Source organism: Ambystoma mexicanum, chromosome 12 (genome assembly GCF_040938575.1).
Source record: "Ambystoma mexicanum isolate Mex_15411 chromosome 12, UKY_AmexF1_1, whole genome shotgun sequence".
Lineage (NCBI taxonomy): Eukaryota > Metazoa > Chordata > Amphibia > Caudata > Ambystomatidae > Ambystoma > Ambystoma mexicanum.
In genome coordinates, this window is record NC_090936.1 from 99,434,664 (window position 1) to 99,455,900 (window position 21,237).

Here is a 21,237-nt window from a genome sequence, read left to right on the forward strand (position 1 = left end):
TTGTGGCTCGTTCCCGGACTTAATGAAACCAAAGAGTGACCGCAGCTCACTGGCACCATCTAGTGGGGAAAAACCATATCTGCATTAACCTTTCTCTCCAATGAGGTAATGTGCCCAGCATTGCATCTTATACATTTTCTGTTTTCAATGACGTTGTTATGTTTGCCGAAACAAAGTGATCGTAGTTTAGCAATACAAAACGATGCCAAGAAGATCAAATGTACTTGGCTACATATTCTGTATAAGAATTCGGCCGAGCGGACAATGTATCCTTTACAGCACTAATAATAAAGTTACCATTTGCATAATATATGGGTGCATGATGCTGAGTCACTGCAGTCGCTCAACTCTGAGGATGTGGCTGCATTGAGATATGACCAAAGTGATCATGGTTTATAGACAATGGGCAATATCATCAAATAGATATTGACTTTGTCACATTCATTGTATAGAAATTAGTTTGTTAGCAAAATATTTTGATGTGCTGTGTTTGGCTTGCATGTAGGAAGTATCTGGGACCCAGACGGTTTGCCTACTTAATTCTACAGAGAAATGCCTTTTGGAAACGGTTGGCTTGCTTAAGGAAACGTTTAGACATTGTAGGGACAGATGTAGTAGGCTAGCTCCCACACTGAGACCTGCTACAATTTCATTATTTGTAAAACCCGGAAGATCGCCACTGAATCCAGGCAGTTTAGACCAATCAGCTAGATTAACTCTGATTGTAAAATTCTTTCAAAAGTCCTGGCATATCGGTTAGAGAATGTATTGACGAAGCTAATTCACCCAATTCAAGCTGAAAATATAAAACGTAGAATGTCAGCAACATAGGCATACTCTTATTGACAAAATCAGAATCTAAAAAACCAGGGAATGGAATTAATTTTGGACCTGAATTCATGAACTGGGTGAAACTGCTCTACTCAAATCCATCGCCTGAGGTGACAACAAATGGTAAGATTTCATCAACATCTGAATTCCACAGGGGGACACGGCAAGGTTGTCCATTATCAGCCTTGCTTTTTGTACTCTTTTGGAGCCGTTGGCAGTGGCCATTAGATCAGAAGAGCATTGCAGTGGTTACATTTAATGGAATTACACAAACTTTGGCGTTTTGCTGATGATCTTCTACTTGTAGTACGTGATCTATCAGCGTCCCTCACTGTCTTGATGAATCTTATTGAGGACTTCGGACGGGTCTCGAACTACAGAATGAATTGGTGAAAGTCAGAGGCCTTGCGGTGCTCAGATTTATGTAATGGTTCTTTGCTGAAAAACCTGGGATTCAAATGGTGCACAGAGAAAATGAAATACCTGGGTATATGGATAACAAAGGACTTGGGAGATATGATGAAAGTGAACCTGAGGTTGTTAATGGATAAACTGTCAGCAGATATTCAGTGCTGGGATTCTTTAAATCTGTCATTGGGTGGAAGGGTGAATGCAATCAAGATGACGGCAGCACCTACAATAATGTATGTCGTGAGTATGATTCCACTCCCTATTCGCATAAAAGGGCTTGATGATATGATACAATCCTTCCTTTGGGAGTATAAAAAGCCGAGATTGAAGCTGTGGAAATTGCAACTCCAGAATGAGAAAGGGGGTTTGAATATCCAGAATTTGGAAAGATATCGGCCTTCACGGCAAGACATTTCCTGCCATTCATCTGGGAAAAATTAGATGACTGGTCTGTTGCTGACGTTGGATTGTCTGGCCCGTTACACCCATCCGCTGTTCTGTCCACGTCTAGTAAAGGTTAGGGGGCGTGAAGTCTACTTTGACTGACTTTTTAAGATCAACCCGGCGTGGAATAGCCTCCACCTTAAATATGTCACCAGAGTTAATGGGGTCTTCGTCAGTTTGGTTAAATTCTGTGGCAATAAGACATTATTTTGGCCTGACTGGTTTCTAGCTGTTAGGTCAGAATTTGCAGAGTCCAACTGGTGTGGGACTTTACAAGACTTATCTCCTGGTATTAGGTAACCCCCCTTTTTAATATAGGCCTGTACTACACAAGTTGGTAGTGTGATTGAGCAGCCAGGCTTATTTTAAGAGGGGTAATGTGAGCTGTACAATGAAATTAGTAAATACATGTATCCAAGTAAACACTTACACACTTAGTCATAGTATAACTATTTATGTATATATACACATTAGGATAATTCGACAATCTTTAAAAAGCCGCAACTAATAGCAACATTAATCCTAAAGTTAGAGGGTGTGGCTAAGGAGCCATGGACTAGGTCGTGTTTCTGTGCTGTTCCTGTTGATCCTACAATAATCTGGCATGGGCACTCGCGAATCCTGTGGCCCTTGGAATATAAACTCAACTGCTGATGTGTGAACTTGGGATGCACATGCTGAGCATACCTTGATACAGGACGGTGGACCAGAACTATAATTATTGTGTGAAATTGCCCAGGAGAAGCTCCAATACGAGAACCCCAAAATGGCGCCCGTGTGACAACAAAAGAAGCTTGGTGTAACGACGGAGCGGACTGTAGCTGTGGACTGTTGCAGGCGCCTCATACTGGCAGGGGGCTGCGCCCTTATGTGCTGGCGAGCAACCTAGTACAATGCACACCCAGGGGAGAACGAAAGAGGACAGTGTATCGAGCCCCAACTTTAAAGTGGAGCTGGGACGCACAGCGGAGGACCGGACTCCTGTGATGGTGCAGGATAAAATGCTGCTGGCAAGTGTAGAGGCGCCTACAAAATCTCAGTGACGCGCTTGATGAGAGACCTGCTGCATCGGTGCGCAGAAGACGGCACCCGGCGCGGCTTGTTATGGAATAATGGCGCCGTAATTGGTGAATGAAAAGGGCTCTCCCCTTTGTTCTTGCCACCAGAAGTGTCCGCCCGCAGATGCTTTGAACGGCCGCGGCCGCTCCCCAGCTGATGAACAGGAGACGGCAACAAGCCTCTCTGTATAACTGCGGCGCCACTGATACATAAGCACTCCGGAGCCCCGTGGATCATTGAACCACAGATAAACAAGCACTCCAGCATGAGATACATTGCATCACGCTCAGCGCAGCGGATGATCAGAGCCTGCCACACAGATGAGGCTTGTGAAGTAAGCATACAGTGCTTGCAAGGAGCAACCTTGTGCCCGCATACTGTGTATGATTGTACACTCACATAATAAGTGGGGCCCATACACGGAGAGGTGAAGACCCCGAGAGAGGCATACCCATAGTGATCCTGGTGCACAAGTGCCACAGTAGACCGAGTGCCCCGTAAGTAGTTGCAAAACTGGAAAGGGTATAATTGAACTTAGATTGCATATGGAGCCAGCATGCACAATTGGTGAAGAGCAGAAGATAAGGAGAAAGGCAGCAGTTGATGGGGGGGGGGGGGGTGCTCAAAGTGTGGGTGCCATTGACATGCAGGCCATGTAAAAGAACATGGAGCGGGGAAGCTCTCCCAGGGATTTGTGATTGAGCGTGCGCAAAGGGCCCTGATGCGAAGGCCGCAACCCGGGGCCCCCCCCCTCGGGCAATCATAGCTAAGATCCTGAACTACAGAGACAGCAAGAAGATTTTGGAATTCTTCCGGAAAGGTGGAACAATAACAAGGGCATCCGCGACCATCACCGCATACCCGGACTGCACAATGGGGGTGCAAAGACCACGCTACAGCTACGTGGAGGTCAAGAGAAGACTACGCACAGCTGGATACAAATACATGCTCCTGTACCCAGCAAAGCTTAAGGTCCTACGCAACGGTAGAGCGCATTTTTGTGATACCCCGGAAGACGCAGCGAATTGACTGGACGCTCAGGGTTGCCCGGAGCAGAAAGATGCCCAGGATCCGTACGGACAGGATAAGTGACACAGCGTTATGTATGATGTGGTAGGGTGGGATGAGATTGTAGTCGAGACATTGGAGGGGAATGTAAGAAGGCGGAGGAAGATGCGAACATTGTGCATTGTCGCACTTAGCATGTGGACTTGTTGGACTTGAATATAGATGGCAACAATAAAGATGTGCGCGATGGGTGCGCTGCGCTTGATGGTTAATATAGGAGACAGACTGAGACTACCTACCGCAGTAGGTGGAATAGTAGAAGGGCGACTAGGGCAACATCCCCCTGCAGGGCCTGGAGTACGGGCAAGCGCCAAGAAAAAGCCAGATGCGGTGCTGCCTGAGATCCAATGTTGGAGCTGGGCAACAGTTGGGAGGGGGGAGGGACAAGAGGGAGTTGGGGAATAAGTTGGGGTATGGAAGGGAGGGGGGAGGGGGGAGGGAAGGGAAATGGGGAAGTTGTGGGGTTAAAGGTTAAGAGGGGTTTAAGTTTGTGGATGGGCCTACAGACGCGAGCACAGGAGCCTGTGGTCGGGATCAAGGGAACGCATAGGGGGAGAGGGAACGACCGAAATATGGGGGAACCTTAAGATAATTTCTTGAAATGTCAGGGGTCTGAACAGTTATCTTAAAAGAAATAAGGTCATGTTGTACCTGAGACGGCAGAAAATAGACATAGCCTTACTACAGGAGACCCACCTCACGAAAAACAAACTAGAAGTGGTCTGGGAAAAATGGAAAGGGACTCTTATCGGGGCAATTTACTCAACCTATGCTAGGGGGGTGCTTACCTGGGTGGCACCACATGTCCCATTTCAGCTGCTGCACTCCATGGTGGAAGAGGACGGAAGAATCGGGGACTAGTGGAAAATAAAGAAATATGTATTGTGAACACTTATGCCCCCAACCAAGATGCAGTGACATATTTCAAGACCTTGTATAAGAAACTATGTCCGTGTCTGGGAGGGAATGTGATTTTGGGGGGGGGGGACTTCAACTGCACACTTAACCCAAAAGTAGATGGGTGAGATGATAGACAAGACAGACCCAGTGCCAAAGCCCCGAAGACCCTGTTGTCGGAGTTTCAACTGGCGGACGCATGGAAGGTGTGCCACCCACAAGACAGACAATATTTGCATTATTCAGCCCCACAAAATGTGTACACAAGGCTTGATTACATGTTTGTTACACAAGAGGTAATCATAGAAACGGTGCTGGTTGAATACAAGGCGAGGGTCCTATCGGACCATTCACTGTTGGTCCTAACATGTCAATATCTGCCCCAAAGGGGTCCTGCATCCCCACAATGGCGGCTTAGAGCATAAGCGTTAAAGGACGTAGCATTCAGGGAGGACATGAAGGATGGGATTGTAAACTACTTCAATACCAATACGGGGAGCGTGGAGTCAACAGGAACACTATGGGAAGCCTTTAAGGTGGTGGTGAGGGGAATCGCGATAGCCAAATCTAAGGGGCTGCAGGGGGGCATATTGAGAGACTTAACGGGAGGCCGAAATTAAGCTGGAGAAAGCTCAGGAAAGGGGGGCACCATGGAGGAGAACGCCGTAACCATAAACCAACTCAAGCAGAAATGTCCAGGATACTGTGAGAGATCATGTAAACTAAACTATAGGAAATATGTAGAGACAGCATGCGGGTGGAGACAAACCAGTGAGGATGCTGGCCTGGCTATATAAAAGGGAGACCCCCAAACCCACGATCAGGTGTAATACAAGGAACAGACGGGCAACTAATAGATACACAAGAAGGGGTAAACCTGGAATTCCTTAACTACTACCGCGCCTTATACAGGGACATAGAAGGGTGCGATGGTAAGGAGATACAAGACACGCTTGAAGATATAGGCTTGCCACAAATAAGCGCTGAAGATTGGGAAAACCTAGATGCCCCAATCACCCTGGAAGAGCTGGAGGAGGTGGTAACGCAAATGCCCACTAGCAAGACCCCAGGCGCTGATGGACTCCCCAGCGAATTTTATAAGATGTATAGGAAGAAGTGCTACCCCCGTTGCTGGCCGTGCTGAATGAGGCATATGAGGCGGGGAAGGTTGCCAGAATCTCTGAGAGAAGCAGTTATCATCCCACTCCCCAAGCATAATAAGCCAGGTACGGACTGTGGATCATCCAGACCGCTACGATGTTAAATCAGGATAGTAAAATACTAACGGCGGTGTTAGCAATGGATCATTACCAAATTGATACACCCTGACCAAACGGGCTATGTACCGCATAGGAACATCTCGGATAACCTTAGGTGGCTCCACCGAGTCATAGAGCATACGAGAGGAGATCCTGGCGAGATCGCGATTGTGTCGCTAGACGCAATAAAAGCCTTTGACTCGGTTAAATGGCCCCGGCTGATGGCCGCTCTGGCCCTCTACAGTATAGGACCAGGATACCTCAAATGGGTCAAGCTGCTATATAGCGCTCCGCTTGCTAGGGTGAAGACGGGAGCGGTTATCTCCAAAAAGTGGCAACTGAGCAGAGGAACCAGACAAGGGTGCCCCTGTTCTCCAATGTTATACATTCTAGCACTGGAGCCCCTGGCAATATATCTGAGGCAGCAATACGAGGGATAGGGATTAGCACAAAAGGTGAGCTGCATCTGGTCTCCCTATATGCGGACGACATACTGCTCTACATAAAATACCCTGAGGAGAACCTCCAATACATTCTGGAAGTGATGGAGAGGTTTGCGGAGCTGTCCGGTATAGCAGTGAACCCCCGGAAATCGTGCATATTCCCACTAGGGAGGTATGTAGGAGTCTCGCCAAATCAACTCCCAATCTTACAAACGCCATGGGCGGTAGAAACGTTCAGATACCTGGGAATAGACATTTATCATACGATAGAGGCAGTACACCGACCTAATACAGTGAAGGCGGTACAGGGTGTCAAACAGCATGAGGTTTTGGTCCAAACTCCCTCTGGAAACGATGGGGAGAGGGTCGCTATTGAAGATGGTCATTCTACCTAGACTATTGCACTTGTAAGGGAATATCCCGCACCTGATACCTAGGCGATTTTATTTATTTATTTATTTATTTATTATTAAACTACAGAGCAAATGTAGGGAATTCCTATGGCATGAGACCCGGAATAGAATAGCCCTGTGGAAGCTGCAGAATACACATGATAAAGGGGGGATGAAACTCCCGAACTATGAGATTTATTATATAGCTAGCCAACTACAATACGTGGCTAAATGGCTATCAGAAGACCTGACCCCAGAATCGAGATTGTTGAATGCGCCCCGTACTTCCCGAAAGAGATGATATGGCTGCCCAAACCAGAAGTTAAAGAGCGCTCAAGGATGTTGTTACTGGGATGGCAGATGTGGCGCAGGGCCTGTCAGGCCATGGAGAACCCGTCCCCGTGCTCCCCACAGGTAACGCTGGTGGCATTAATGGGAGAAGATAAGCAGCTACTGATGGCTATTAGGAAGCATTGGGAGCCTGCGGGGATAGCAACGCTGGGGGACATATGGCAGGAGGGAGAGATCCAGACATTTGGGACGTGGGTGGATGAAACCGGGTTACACGGGGGGCCAATATATAACATATAATAGAATAGTACAGCGGATTAGAGACACATGGTCGGAAGTGACGCTAGCAGAGCAGCCGGACGCGGCCATAGATACCATATACGATATAGCGGATGGAGGGCACGAGACATCCAGTATATATGAGCTACTGATGACCAAGGTGGGGAAGGAGGTGGCACTACTGAGATCGGACTGGGAGGAGGAGGTTGGAATACCCATGAGTGATTGAGTGTGGGAACATGCCCAACGGTATCATAAGGAAGTATCTAGGAACGCGAGGCTGCAGCAAATACAGCTATACATAACCCACAGGGCATATGACACCCCAGAGGATAGATAGGTTCAAGAACGCAGACAGACAAATTTGCCCCAAATGTGGTGAGAACGCGGGGATGATGTATATGTTCTGGGCATACCCCGAAATTGGGAAGTTCTGGCAAGAAGTAGCCCACCGACTTGAGGAGAAAGGGATTAAGATAGATGTTGAATCGGTGTGGGCATGCTTGGTAGGGGGATTTCCCAGGCTGCGTAAATTAAAACCTGTTAATAAATTAAAGGACCTAGCATACATACTTGCAAAGCGCCGAATAGCTATGAGGTAGAAAGCGTGTGGCAGACCTAGCATTGAGGCCTGGTGGGGAGACCTCCAGAAATGGACCCTGGCTGAGATAGCAGTATGGGAAGAAATGAGTCATAGAGGGGGTGAGGAAGAAGCAGATACCCTGATAGCCTGGAGACACTTAATGGCCACATTGCACGGATCCACCCAGGACTGGTCGAGCGATCAGGACTCAGCGGGGGATACCGGAAGACAAACCCCTGGAGGAGACGAAGATGCGGAAGGCGCAGTGCAGTAGGCTCATATGGGGGGGGAGGGACTGGGGTAAGCAGTACATCATAGAATAAGTTAAGTTGGTTATATTATGATGTATGCTGCAAAGTTTGGTTGTATGTTTGGAATTAAAATTAATAAAATTGTTAGGATTCAATTTAACAAGAACAATAAAGCAGGTGAGTAACTTTGCATATGTTATACATATTCCAGCACATTGAGTGACGTCATTTGAGGTTACTAATGACACTAATTTGTGATCACCATTGCAATATTGAGTTATAAGGAGGGAAAAGTTGTAGTCCAATCAGAACATACTTTGTACTTAGATAAACAGTTAGCATTTTCCAGAGGGATGTAGGCAGTCTTTTATCCCAGCAATAATAGTATTCAACAATTAAAACTTGTAAGGGTACACACACTGTCAAAGCCAATAGGTTCAGAAGGCGGCCTTTAGGGAACCAGGGCAGCCAAAGTCAAAGTTCTGATGCTTTTCTTCTTAGAAAAATTTTCTTAAATAGTCGTTGTTCAAAAAGAAATCACAGCAACTCAAGAGTCACCTTTATACAGCACAAGATGAAAGGCCAGTGCAAGTGAGTTGAGGTCAACTCAGAGTAGGATTAAATAGCACTCCCTAATAGGAAGCACCATAATTGACAAAAGGTAGATGTACACCAAGTGAACTGAAGAATGCGTTCCAGCTGGATGCTTTCCTGTTGCAGTGTAGCAGACCCTTGTTCCTGGTGCTTGGTCGTGGTGACGAAAGGGAGGTTGTCTGTCAGGCTTCTGCGGCAGCACTCGAGAGAGCGACTCTGCAGCACTAGATTCTCCTTGATTCAGCAGCATTTTGTGGTTTTGGCACCAGCGCCAAAGAAGAACGAACAGCTCCAGTTAGATGTTACTTGATCCCTCGGGCCTGGACTCTGGTGAAGAGGCTCTGGATGAAGATTTCCTGCTTCTGTAGGGACCTCTGGATGCCCAAGAAGTTTTGGCCGGATTTGCACTTTCGAAGACCATGCACACAATGATGGTCAGGGGTCCCCGGCATTGGGATTGTGCAGCCTTGGAAAGTCGCAGCAAGTCGGGCGTTGCGCCAAAATGAAGCTTGTCTCAAGGCTAGTTGCTCTCACCAGCCCAGGGGAGGAAGTCACCCGTACCAGTCTTCCTAGTCGATACGAAAATGGTCAGCACAGCTTCAGGGCTTCACTGGGCACTTTGTGGTCTTGGAGGGTGCTGCTGGCGTTGCTTCCCATCTTCTTCGTCGGATGTTGTCCTCCAGTGGTCGAATTTGCTCTAGTTCCAAAAACCTCGCCTTTTTAAGCATGTTCCACTCATTCATAGCCCTAGCCTGTCAATCACCTAGCAGGGTGGCTGTCCTCCTGTAAAGCCAGCCGGCCAATCAAAACTGGTTTCACTCAAGCACACCTAGAGACAAAAGACAGGGAAGTTTCGGGACCTTCCCTCACTTCCTGCCTTTCCAGACACACTGGAGCCTTGGTGGGCTTCAGGGCTGATGCCCGCCAAAGGCACAATGCACAAAGGACTCAAACCTGATTCAAACAGAGTAAAAGCCCAGAAGGAACTAACTGACAAGAAATGGTGAACAAAGACGACACGGGCCGTTTTGGGAAATTGGTCGCCCTTGGGTTGAGTCACACTTGGGTCTGCAGCTGAGCTTTGTTCACATGGCCTGAATGCAAAACCATGTGTACCAAGTATTCCTAATGTGTTTGAATGTATTTCACCTGACGAAGTTCTCTGTGAAGGGACGGAACGCGTGGTGTAGAGCAGTGCCTCCACAATTAAGTTCTTCTGTAAGTGCAGGTTTTAAATTTGAAATTCAGAATGGCTTTGAATAAAATGCTATTTTTGCACATCCTTGAAATGTTTCTTTGTTTACCTCGCAGTGTGCTATGCATTTCTGAGGCTTGTGGGTCTGGTTAAAATCACACGCTTTTCATAGGCCCACATCCAGTGGCTGGCACGGAGTATTGCATGACTTGTTTACGAATTTTGAAAAGGGATGTTGACAGGGCGTGTCTGTAATAATATCCCTAGTGTGACGTGCACTGTACCCATGGTCCTTTACATGTCAACTTCCTCAGATTGTTTCCGCCATCAGAGTTGGTTGCATTACACAGAATTATTGGCATATAGCTAGCACAAGTTTAATATTGCAACCGCAACTAAACATGCTTTGACACTCAACAGACTGGACGGTGCTCAACGAAACTGCTTTCAACACTTCAATGAACCCTCTTCAGGCTTAGGCCTGCACTGGGCTTCTACCTAGCACACACGCACGCACGCACGCACACACGCACTACTACGTCGGCTGACTTGGCGCACAAGATGCCCTGTGCCTCTTCAGATTTTGGGTTGTGCGTCGAAAGTGATGCTGGACAGCCGCCGAGCAGAGTCACTACTGCGCTTAAATCTTTGTCCTTGCTGTCGCCGAGTCAAATGTCCAAACAGGTGTCTACTGCACACATGGCGAAACAAACCAAAATATGTTTCACGGGTTGATGGAGAACCATCTGAAAAAACCCCTGTAGAGTGGACAATGTGTCAAACACTGTTCCTCATACGAAATTTAGTTTAGATGAAGTTCAGGGGGTCTTTTCTTTTTTTTAATTTTTTTTTACGTAGATGTTCCTGATACAGATTATGACGATCCGGATGATAACCTCATCCAATCCCCTGATGAGATCCATTATGGTGCACTACAACAACTCTGACTACAGGTAATGAGAAACCCAACCTTTGCTATAAGCTTGTACTACAGTTTGGTAACATGTTGAGCAGCCAGGCTTATCTCAAGAGGGTTCAATGTGAGCTTTAGGGGAGTTACACAGAGATTCACAGTGACCAGTATTCAAAAAAACTCTTACACCCAAAGATTCTTGAATAAACAATTATTAATTAATCAGTCAGTTAGAATAGGCCTTCTTCAGAAGGGGGCAATATAGAAATAACACACAAATACACTTCAATATTGTACAATCCTAGGTTCTAAATCAGTAAAGATCCTTTTGGGATGGCCCACAGACACAACCTACACCCTCATGTGACTTCCATAGCTAGGGTGCTGGGGACATTAATATCTTACTGTTTGCATTTAGAAGGACGTTGGTAAAAGGAAAAGGTTATTGTGACCACAACTATTCGTAAGCAGGCAAATACTTTTGGATCCCCTAAGCAGAGTCATTGAGTATAACAGGCTAAGCCAAAGTCAATGGGCAAAAGTCTTATATAGGATGAAGCACTTCTGGTAGGTAAGTAGAAAAGTATTTGCACAATGTTTTAGAAGTCTTTGTCGAAAAGAAGAATCAAATGTAAGGCCACAAGCTGATTAGACTTGTGAGAAGTAGACGATGCAAGCAAATCTACAATGAGAGGTAAGTTCTCTCAGACTTTACAGTACCTTTGTATTGAAGAAAAAGTGCAGCAGATGACTTCTGTTCCTGTGCAGCTCTGCAGATCTCACTGTTCCTGAGCCTCAGTCGTGGCGACTAGGGGGAGGACTTCTGGGGACTCCTTCTCTGCAATGGGACAGTCACCGCCTGCAACCGGCAATATTTCAAACAAGTGGCACTTCGGTGTTTCAGCTCCTAGGGACTACCGCAAATAGCAACACTGCGGTTTCTGTCTGTCGAGATGGACTTTCCTTGCTTCTGGGGTCCAGCACTCTGTTGAAGGGGCTCAGGCTCGGTAATTCCTGCTTACTGGGAGTCCGGAGGATCTTCCTGGAGCTCTTGGCCAACTTAAAAGCAACACACACAATCTGGTGTTCCTCTTCCTGGCATTTCGGTTTCCAGCAGCAACTCTGTGGAAATGCAACCAGCGCTGAGAGAATGTTCAGGTGGCATACTTTGGAGTTGATTGGTTCCACCAACTCAAGGGGAGAAATCGTCCTTGCAGGGGCTTCTCTGTTGATACAAATTTGGAGTTTCAGCACAGCAGCAGGCCTTCACCGGGCAAACCAACAGTCCACGAGTTGCAGCAGGCGTCCTCTTAAAGTTCTTCTTCGGTTCCTTCGTACAGTGGTCGACTCTGCCTTGCCTTCATCCAGTGGTCGACTGTGACTTGCAAGCCAAAAGCCTTGCCTTTTATTCAGTTCTGTCCCATTCATTGTAGCCTAGCAGTCAGTCACCCAGCAGGGTGGCTGTCCTTGCTGAACAGTCAGCCGGCCAATCACCACAGAGTGCATTTGGGTCTCCTAGAAGACTAAGCGCAGGGAGTTTCGGGCACCTCACTCACTTCCTGCCTACCACAGAAACCCTGGAGCCAGAGGCGGGCTTCACGCGTGAATCCCGCCAAAGGCAAAGTGAACAATGGGACCAAACCTGGTTTGCCCGCAGAGTAAATCTAAAGAAGGACCTTTCCACAAAGAAATGGCGAAAAAAGAAGACCGGAGCCATTTTGACAAAAATGGCACCCTTGGGTGCTTTACTGCAGCTGTGAACGCAGCCCGCGGTAAATGCACACCAAGGTAGTTAAAACGAAACCACTGCCGCCAGCCTTTCAGTGAGAAAAGGGTAACCTAAAAATGTAACTTGAGAAGCTAGACAAAACCCTCCAGCACCCTATTGTAAGATAGTGTGTGCTGGGTCTAGAAAGTTAATGTAAGTAAAGTCATTTTCACTTTACTGCTCTTGGAAACAGTAGTTTATCCAAGAGAAGGTATTTAAACCTTTGGGAAATCTGAAAGACTTCCTGTGCCACCTCACTGAAGGTGCTGTACAATGTAAAAGATGATACCTATGGAGTTTGTCAGACTCCACAACCAAAAGAAACCGAGTTCAACATCACATTAAAATACATGAGGGTGGGAAAAAGGGTCTCTCGTTCTCCAGGTTAAAAAAAATCAAGTCCTCAAAATCCAGCAAAGTTGCTGGGGGTCTCTAAGGTGGAGGGAATTGGCACATTTCTGAGAATTCTCCCTACCACCTCCATACAGGTAGTTCAACCTCCACCATTCTGTATGCTTCTCTGGCGCGTTCATGAGACACTGCGAAGGCCACTGCTAGTGGTCTCGGCGCAGTTGTTGTACCGCACCTTCCACCCACTACACGTCCCGCCACCACAACCCAATGTCCGTCCTTCCGTTTCCCGGCCGACTGGTACGACTCTTTCCGGACATCTCTCAAACCTACGTTTGTTTTGCCAGGACGCTGTGCTGATGCTCCTCTTTCTCAGCTTTAGTCTCACCCACCGGCCACCAGGTTTCACTTGTATAATGTTTGCCATTCTACCTCAGTGTGGGAAGCCCTTTCTGCTTCTGCTTCTACTACTGCCAACACCTAGTTAGCCTGCGAGATGCTCTTGTGCGTTCTCTGAACCACACTCTCCACATCTCTCCCTCGAGCCGCTCCAGTCTTCCTTCTACCTCAACCTCGTTCTCACTTTCCAAATGCTATCTTCCTCTCTGTCTCCCTCGCTCTTACCAGTTGTGTGCTTCTTGTGTATTGACCTAGCAGGGTCTGCCCTGGCGCGACATCAGTTCCACTGACATCTGATTGAGCGTTTTCCCCGCTTAACTGTAGCATTCTACAGTTTTTCCTTGTCCCTGTACACCCAGCACAATAATACATGGTTTCCGATACAAGTCTAGGAAAAGAGGTTTGGACAATGTGACTACCTTATGGGGCTAAGAGTTAAAAGGGCTGTGTCCCTGAATCATCTTTGTCCCCATGATGGGAGTTCCTTTCTGCATATTGCCACCCCTAGGGGGACTTTTGGTTAGCGTCTGCACCTCCCTATCCTCATGGAAAGGGTCTCCCTCTGGCGAAAAGTGACACTATCTGAAAAATCGTGACATGGGACAGTGGTGTTAAGACATCTTTTTGCCTCTGTACCTTCTAACAACCCACCTCCTTCTCAGCATTTGATTCTAAGCAGATCCACAAGCCTCAGAAGACAAATATTGCATATCTGTAATTGTCTTTCTGATGCTTGGATCTGCTTTGATTCACTTGGCCCACCATGCCTCCTTGTTGCGAGTCGAAGGTACATTGACGACTTAAATCTTTCTTTGCCTTCCTGTACTCTTGCACTTCATGCTCCCTCATGTCGGAAACAAAACCATCCGAGGACCTTGACGCATGAAGCATCATAGGTACAGTGCGCGTCCCACTAGGGATAGTATTACAGACAAGCCCTATCAACGTTCCTTTTTGAAATTCGAAAAACAAGTCATGTAATACTCTGCACCAACCACTAAATGTCGGCTTATGCAAAGCATGGGAATCTAAGCAGATGGAAGCTTCAGGAAGACTATTACAGGTATGTAATGTGTCATGCGTGCTTGTGTGCGAGAGGTCGAGAGATTGACGTAGGCAATTGAAGTTGGTTTTTGTAGACCAGCTGTCTGTGATTGTCTAACACCGTGGTGACTTCCCCTGCATAAAGCTGGAGTCCCTGTGATGCCCACTAGTCCTGTAAACTAGATGGGTTCATGGCCGTGTCAAACATAAGGACTAGAATTATTTTATTGCTGCTAAACGTTTTGGTATACGTCCCCATCATATGTAACGTAGTATTGATTTAGTGTCCCCCACTTTAATTGAACAGATAATAAAACATTCGAAAACCGTTGAACCTGTAAATAGTGCAGAATGCTCTCATTTGCAGGTGGCACATATTCGAGCGGAACGGGATATTCTGGTGGAAGCAGATGGTGCTTGGGTTGTGAAGATGTTTTACAGTTTTCAGGACAAGAGTAACCTGTACCTGATAATGGAGTTTCTGCCTGGAGGTAAGCCGGAATGTATTTCAGTTGTGTGTACTTTTTGTTAACACTGAAACTACCTTCTGAAATGAGACCATGCCATTCACCTTCTTTGCTACTCATTTCCCAGACCTACTCAGTGGTGAATGGCTTCTTTCAACTTCTTTGCATCAGCCTTTCATTTGTCTTGCCCTCATTAATGCCAATCTTCTTTCCATGATGACTGTTTTCCCTCTGGCAATCAGTTAAGCTAATTTAAGAGCACCGAAGGGATCTTCTTATTTCTGGGAATGCATGTGGTAAATGCTCCTGTTGCCCAAGGTCTGGGAAGTTCGAGTTGTTCACACAATAAATCCACAGCAAAGCACATACTACCTTCAATGTTGGCAGTCTCGCCGGGATGGTACCATTTTTAGCCCCTTCTGTCACCTTTGTCCTCAATCTTTTATTTGACTTTGCATCAGCTCAAAATAGGTTTACAAAGTGTGTGATTAAGTGCATGCAAGAGTCGAAGTAGTACAATTCACCACTTTCTCAGTGTAACTGGTTACTCCTGCAAGGTTTTTTCAAAAGGGAAATTGATTTTGTCAGAAACATCTCAAGTATACTGGTGACATCGGTTTATAGTGACTTTTTCGAACGTCATATTTTCGAAATGCCATTTTTTTTCGACATCAAAATGCGGAAAAAAAACATTTCGAATTTTTGTTAAATGGGTAATTTTTTATTTTGTTTAACTTTTTTTACGAACGAAACCAAAATAAAAAAAAAAAACATTCGGAATGTGTTTTTTGGCTTTTTTTTTCGACAAAATGGCATTTCGAAAATGTGTTGTTGAAAATTTCACTGGCTACCGGTGACATCTTCACTGCAGCATTGACCACCACCTGAAAAACAAGTTCACAATTGCTTGCTTGCTGGGCAATGTACAGTTCCGATCATAGCATTTGCTATTCACATGATGCAAAATATACACTTCAAAATGACAGTCCAACTGATGCACCCGTCATTTGTTCTATGAATTTGAACCACAGGCCATGCTAGTGTCTTTAAGCAGATAGCTGTATCCGTGTTACACAGTCATCTTGCACCTACGTTGGGAGGACACGGAAGAGTTGGTCCCTCCTGCTTGTTTAAAATCTAGAAAGTCTTGCCAAAGGGAAATTTACAAGCATCTAGGACAGCAGTAAATTATGCAAGTTAAACTAAATACTTTAGATGGGAGGCCTTTTTTAAATGGTTGTGAAGGTTAAACATTGTGTTGGATTCTAGTAATAGCTATTTTCACACCTGTACAATGCAATTAAATCATGCTCTGTTTTTTCATGTTGTGGTAATAGTCCCTCCTGTTAATTTCGAGACTTCATTTGAAATTATGATAAAACAGATTCTCAGAAATCTCAATCCATTTATTGCAGGAAGAGTAGAATACTGCTCTCCGACTTGAGCAGAAGAGCCATATTTTTCGCTTGGGACTTAGTCTTGCGGACTAGATCAATTTTGGTGGTGTACCCTTGATACCGATTTAGTGCTGGAGCTTTTTAGCAGGGTGCAATAGTTGGCTGTTTCCAATGCTGGGAGCAAATCGAACAAGAAGGGGACCGCAAAAAAAGTTTTGTCTGACATTGGCAGGAGAGCTTTGTTCATGTGTAGTAGAGCAGAGTTACCACCTGGGTGCAACTCCGTCCTGTAAAAGATTTATTTTTCAGTGTTCCATGAGCTGTTACATTGCCATTTTCTGTAATGTTTATCCTATGAAGGTTTTTTTTTGCGATTTAATGAAAGTTATGGTTTGCAGAGATTTGTGTCAAGAGGCACATTCAAGTGGATTTTCTCAGTAGAGGCTATATGTATTCACTTGTTTGTTAGTACAAAAAGTAGCATGCAAAATAGATTTTACTTGTGGAATCCTCTACCCTCACCCACTCTACTGCCACTGACTCTACCCCCACACACCATACTTCACCAGACTACCCTTGTCCCCAATACTTCAATCTGCTCTACCATTACTCGCCCCATTCTACCATCATCCACACCACTGTTGTACCTCATGACACTAATCTAACCTTCCTGACTCTACCCCACTCACTGCCCCCACAAACTCCACTTTACCGCCGCCCCAGTACACCCACTCCAATACTCACCCCAATACTTTAAAACGGGCATCAACCCCACCTCATTCTCCCTCTACCTTGTCACTGCCCCACCACTTTCCCACCAAACTAACCTACTCTATCCCACTACCACACTAATCACCCCCCCAGCTCAACCTCACCCACTCTACTGCAACCCACTCTTTCCTCCATTCAATCCACAGACACCATACTTCACTTGACTCCTTGTTCCCCCTACTTCCCCCCCACTCTACCACCACCCACTCTACCCTCACACACCCTACCTCACCTGACTATCCTTGCCCCACTTCTTTCCAATCTACCCATATACTGAATACTTGGCTTTTAAATGTGCAATGCACAACGGCAAACGCCAAAACTATTGGCTTTGCCAGTGCTTGTTTATGCGTCACAATTGTCGTTTTTGGGCAAGACACTCATTGCAAGCAAAGACAAATAGCTTGTGATCTAGGCCTTGTGCTTAGCATGCTCATGTTGGCATGTGGTTATACATTAATATGTATATTCTTGATATTTTAATGTAATACCTCTTTCTATTCTTTTAGGTGATATGATGACCTTGCTCATGAAAAAAGACACTTTAACAGAAGAGGAGACCCAGTTTTACATTTCTGAAACGGTGCTGGCAATAGATGCAATTCATCAGCTTGGGTTCATCCATAGAGATATTAAGCCAGACAACCTCTTACTGGATGCCAAGGCATGTTTCTGTTAAACGTAGAAAATTAAGAGCTAATAATGAATTGCAATGTATGCTTGTTGCTTACTCACACACAGCCTTGTTGCACTGCCACTTGCTCTGGATTCTAAATGCTAATATGAGTTCCAACCTATACACTTTCCTTTTGGAATGGATTGTGTCCTCCCATGTATTCATCATCTTTTGATAGATATCCTTCCAGCTTCAGCTGCTTCAGAATGTTTTTTCCGGCAGAGGGTGCTGTGCGTTGATGCAGTCCACTCGATGTCCCTCGAAGGCTTTCATCCCAGGACCGATGTCATTGTTGGTGTATATATAGCACGCACAGCACCCGTTGGTTTCAGTTCAGTTTTTCTGCGTGAGCCAACGCTTCGAGTACGGAGCGCTTCAGTTCTTGTCAGAACTGCAATTGAGTACCATGACTTTGTCTCAAAATCCATCAACCTCGAAGAATGGGTTAAAAAAAATGTCAAAAGAGCGACTGTGGTGCCAAAATGTCCCTCAGAGTGACTGTTGTGCCTTGGCATGGAGCATGGGACGGCGTACTGTGAGGAGGGAAGGCTCTGAAAGAGCGTAAAGGGAAATTAGCGATGGGTAGGCCCCCAACTAAATCGCCCAATGACGAAGGAAAAGATCGAAGAAACCTTTACGCTCCATGAGCAGGGCACACCATTCTTTGTCTTCATCGAGGAAATCGAAGAAGAGGCGCTTTAGAACGCCTACTACTTCATCTGAATCTTATCCCAAGAGAAGTATAGCCCGTCCAACCAAATCCTCCACTCCAGCTCAGTGGGAGGAATTCAGACGTGAAATGCTTAACGTAGTCTAGGAGGCCCGACCCCTTCGAAACAGAAAGAAAAAAGCCATGCTCATGTCAAGCCTCCGAAAGCCGACAGAGAGCGAGCTAAGGTCAAATCCTGAATGCCCTCGAGCCCGGGAAGCAGGCCGTAGATACCTCGAATAGTCGAGGTCTCAACACAACGGAAAACCATGGAGTCGGGGGCGGGGAGGGGGGTGGGGGCGGTGAAGCCCTTCTAGGGTTCTGTCGACACCTAAATTGATGCATAAATCATCGAAGTCATCGATGCCATTGCCATCGAGACCGTCAACACCATCTACGCCAGGGCCATTGATGCCCTTGTTGAAGCCATCCGTGCCTTCACCCTCAAACACCAGAAATTACAAAGGAAGTAGAAAAAACGTACACAAGTTTGCCATGGAAGAATTTTTTTCAAATCCTTAACCTCAAGTTATGAGGAATATGAACCGTCAGAGTAGGACACTCCTCCTTTTGGTTTGGTGTTTGGCACTCCAAATGTTCCAGATGCTCTTATGTCAGGTGAATCTAGGCTAAAAGAAGAATATCTTCAAACAGCTAGTGGGATTGACACATCACCCTAGCTTCAGTTTGGCAAGCAATATCCAGCAAACCAGGCTGATGCCGCTTATAGGCAGCAACTTTCAAACAAGACGACCTAACGGACATTCTTGACAAAGGTCCACAGAAGGATCCCATACTTCGTTTTCTTGTTCCCCTCCAAAAAAGGGATATGGCAAATTGGGGGGTTCCAGAATCTAGTCCAGCAGTTAATAAAAATCCAACCAGAAAATATAGACCTTCAAGTAGCATTCCTAACTACTGGTTTAAGCATGCAAAAAGACGTCTGGGAGCCCCTCTGCCGAGAGCTACCATGACCCAATAACCTTACTTTGGGATGGTGCTCACTCGGGAGGGTCTGCAACCACGTTTTAGCTCACTACCTTTCACAGAGGATGGCGAGGCATTACTTCAGATGTGTGGGCGTTGGAAACAGTAGACCAGGGTTACTGCCTCCCCTTTTTAAAAAAAGGCCTCAGGATCATCCACCAGAGAGCCACTCGTCCAAAGTTCAGGATCTGTTCCTTTTGCAGGACATTTTGAGCCTGCTAGAGAAAGGTGCTATTGAAACAGTACCTGTAACAGAGAGGAACAAAGAGTGGTACTCTTCCCCATTTCCCAATCCCCCAAGAAGGACCGAGGAATGAGACCCATCTTGGTCTTGAGATGCTTGAACAAGTTCCTCAGGAAGGACATGTTCAAGATGGTCATCCTTTCTCAGCTCCTTCAGCTCCAGGATTGGATGGTGTCATTGGACCTTCAGGATGCTTACTTTCATGTGCCTATCCATCACAAGCACAGAAAGTACCTGAGGTACGCCGTTGGCGGTTTTCATTAGAGTTCTGCCATTCTGTCTGACCTCTGCCCCGAGGGTTTTCACCAAGTTTATTGCGCTGGTGGCTGCAAGTCTCTGGTGGGGGGGGGGGGGGGGGGTTGCGTCTACTGCTACCTGCACGATTGGCTGATGGGGCTTGTTCTCCTGAACAGGCCCTGGAACATTTCAGCATTACCTGCCACTCTTCACAGACTGGGCTTCTCCCTCAATTACAAGAAGTCCCACATGATGCCACCTCAAAGACTCCAGCTTATCGGATGCATCCTTGGGAAAAGCCTTGCCACCTGAGGTTGAGGGCTCAGCACACACTGCTGATGGTCACCAAATTCCAGAGTGCCCAGCGTCATCCAGCCTTCGACTTTCTAAGGTTGCTCTGCCTCATGGCATCCTGCATTTTTCTTGTGCCATAGGCTCGTCTGAGAATGAGATCCCTTCAATGGGCTCTCTGAACCCAGGCAGGATGTCGGTCCTTCTTCTGGTTCCGAACAGAGTTGTGCAGGATCTCCTGTGGTGGCCCTGCAAGGACAGCATTCTGAAAGGAGAATCTTTTTGGCAACCCTGGCTGTCCGGTTCTCCATCTAGAGGTCAAGACACTCAACCTTCACTCTTGGCTTCTGAGAAGTTGAGATACAAGGATTGGGACCTCACAGATGACGCAATGGAGATTTTGCTTCTGGCCAGATGGCAAGCAACTAAATCCTTGTACCACTGCTGTTCGAATAAATTCTGCAGCTGGTGCAGGGAAAATAATGTGGATCCTGTTCAGTGCAATACACCTATGGTGTTGCCTTTTTTGTTACACTTGACAAATCTGGGGCTCCAGATTGGAACAATAAAAGGTTATTTGTCAGCGCTTTCAATCTTCAAGCGCACTTCTGAAGAGGCATCTTATTTCAAGATGCCGTTAATCATTCAATTCCTTAAACGGCTCACGAATGTGTTTCCTGCCACACCTTTTGAAGTGCTGGTTTGTGATCTTAATCTTGTGTTGAAATCTATGTGCGCTCCCTTTGAGCCACTCCATTCATGCCCATTAAGGCTACTTAAATTTAAAACTATTGTTAGTTGCGTTCACATCAGCTCGATGGGTGAGTGAGTTGCAGGTATTATCTAGACCCCCAGCAACTTTGCTGGATTTTGAGGACTTGATTTTTTTTTAATCTGGAGAGAGTGAAGCCCTTTTGCCACTCTCTCGTATTTTAATGCGATTTTGAACTCTTGTTTCTTTTGGTTGTGGAGTCCGACAAACTCCA

At 46.2% G+C, this 21,237-nt stretch overlaps 1 protein-coding gene across 2 annotated transcripts in view; it reads left to right on the forward strand.

Moving 5' to 3' along the window:
* STK38L (serine/threonine kinase 38 like) overlaps nucleotides 1-21,237 on the forward strand; it is a 419,201-nt gene that overhangs the window by 188,874 nt on the left and 209,090 nt on the right. For both annotated transcript variants that reach the window (XM_069628096.1, XM_069628095.1), the window contains exons 6-7: nucleotides 14,840-14,963; nucleotides 17,617-17,771. In XM_069628096.1, coding sequence (XP_069484197.1) covers nucleotides 14,840-14,963; nucleotides 17,617-17,771 — 279 coding nt within the window. The remainder of the gene's footprint in view (nucleotides 1-14,839; nucleotides 14,964-17,616; nucleotides 17,772-21,237) is intronic.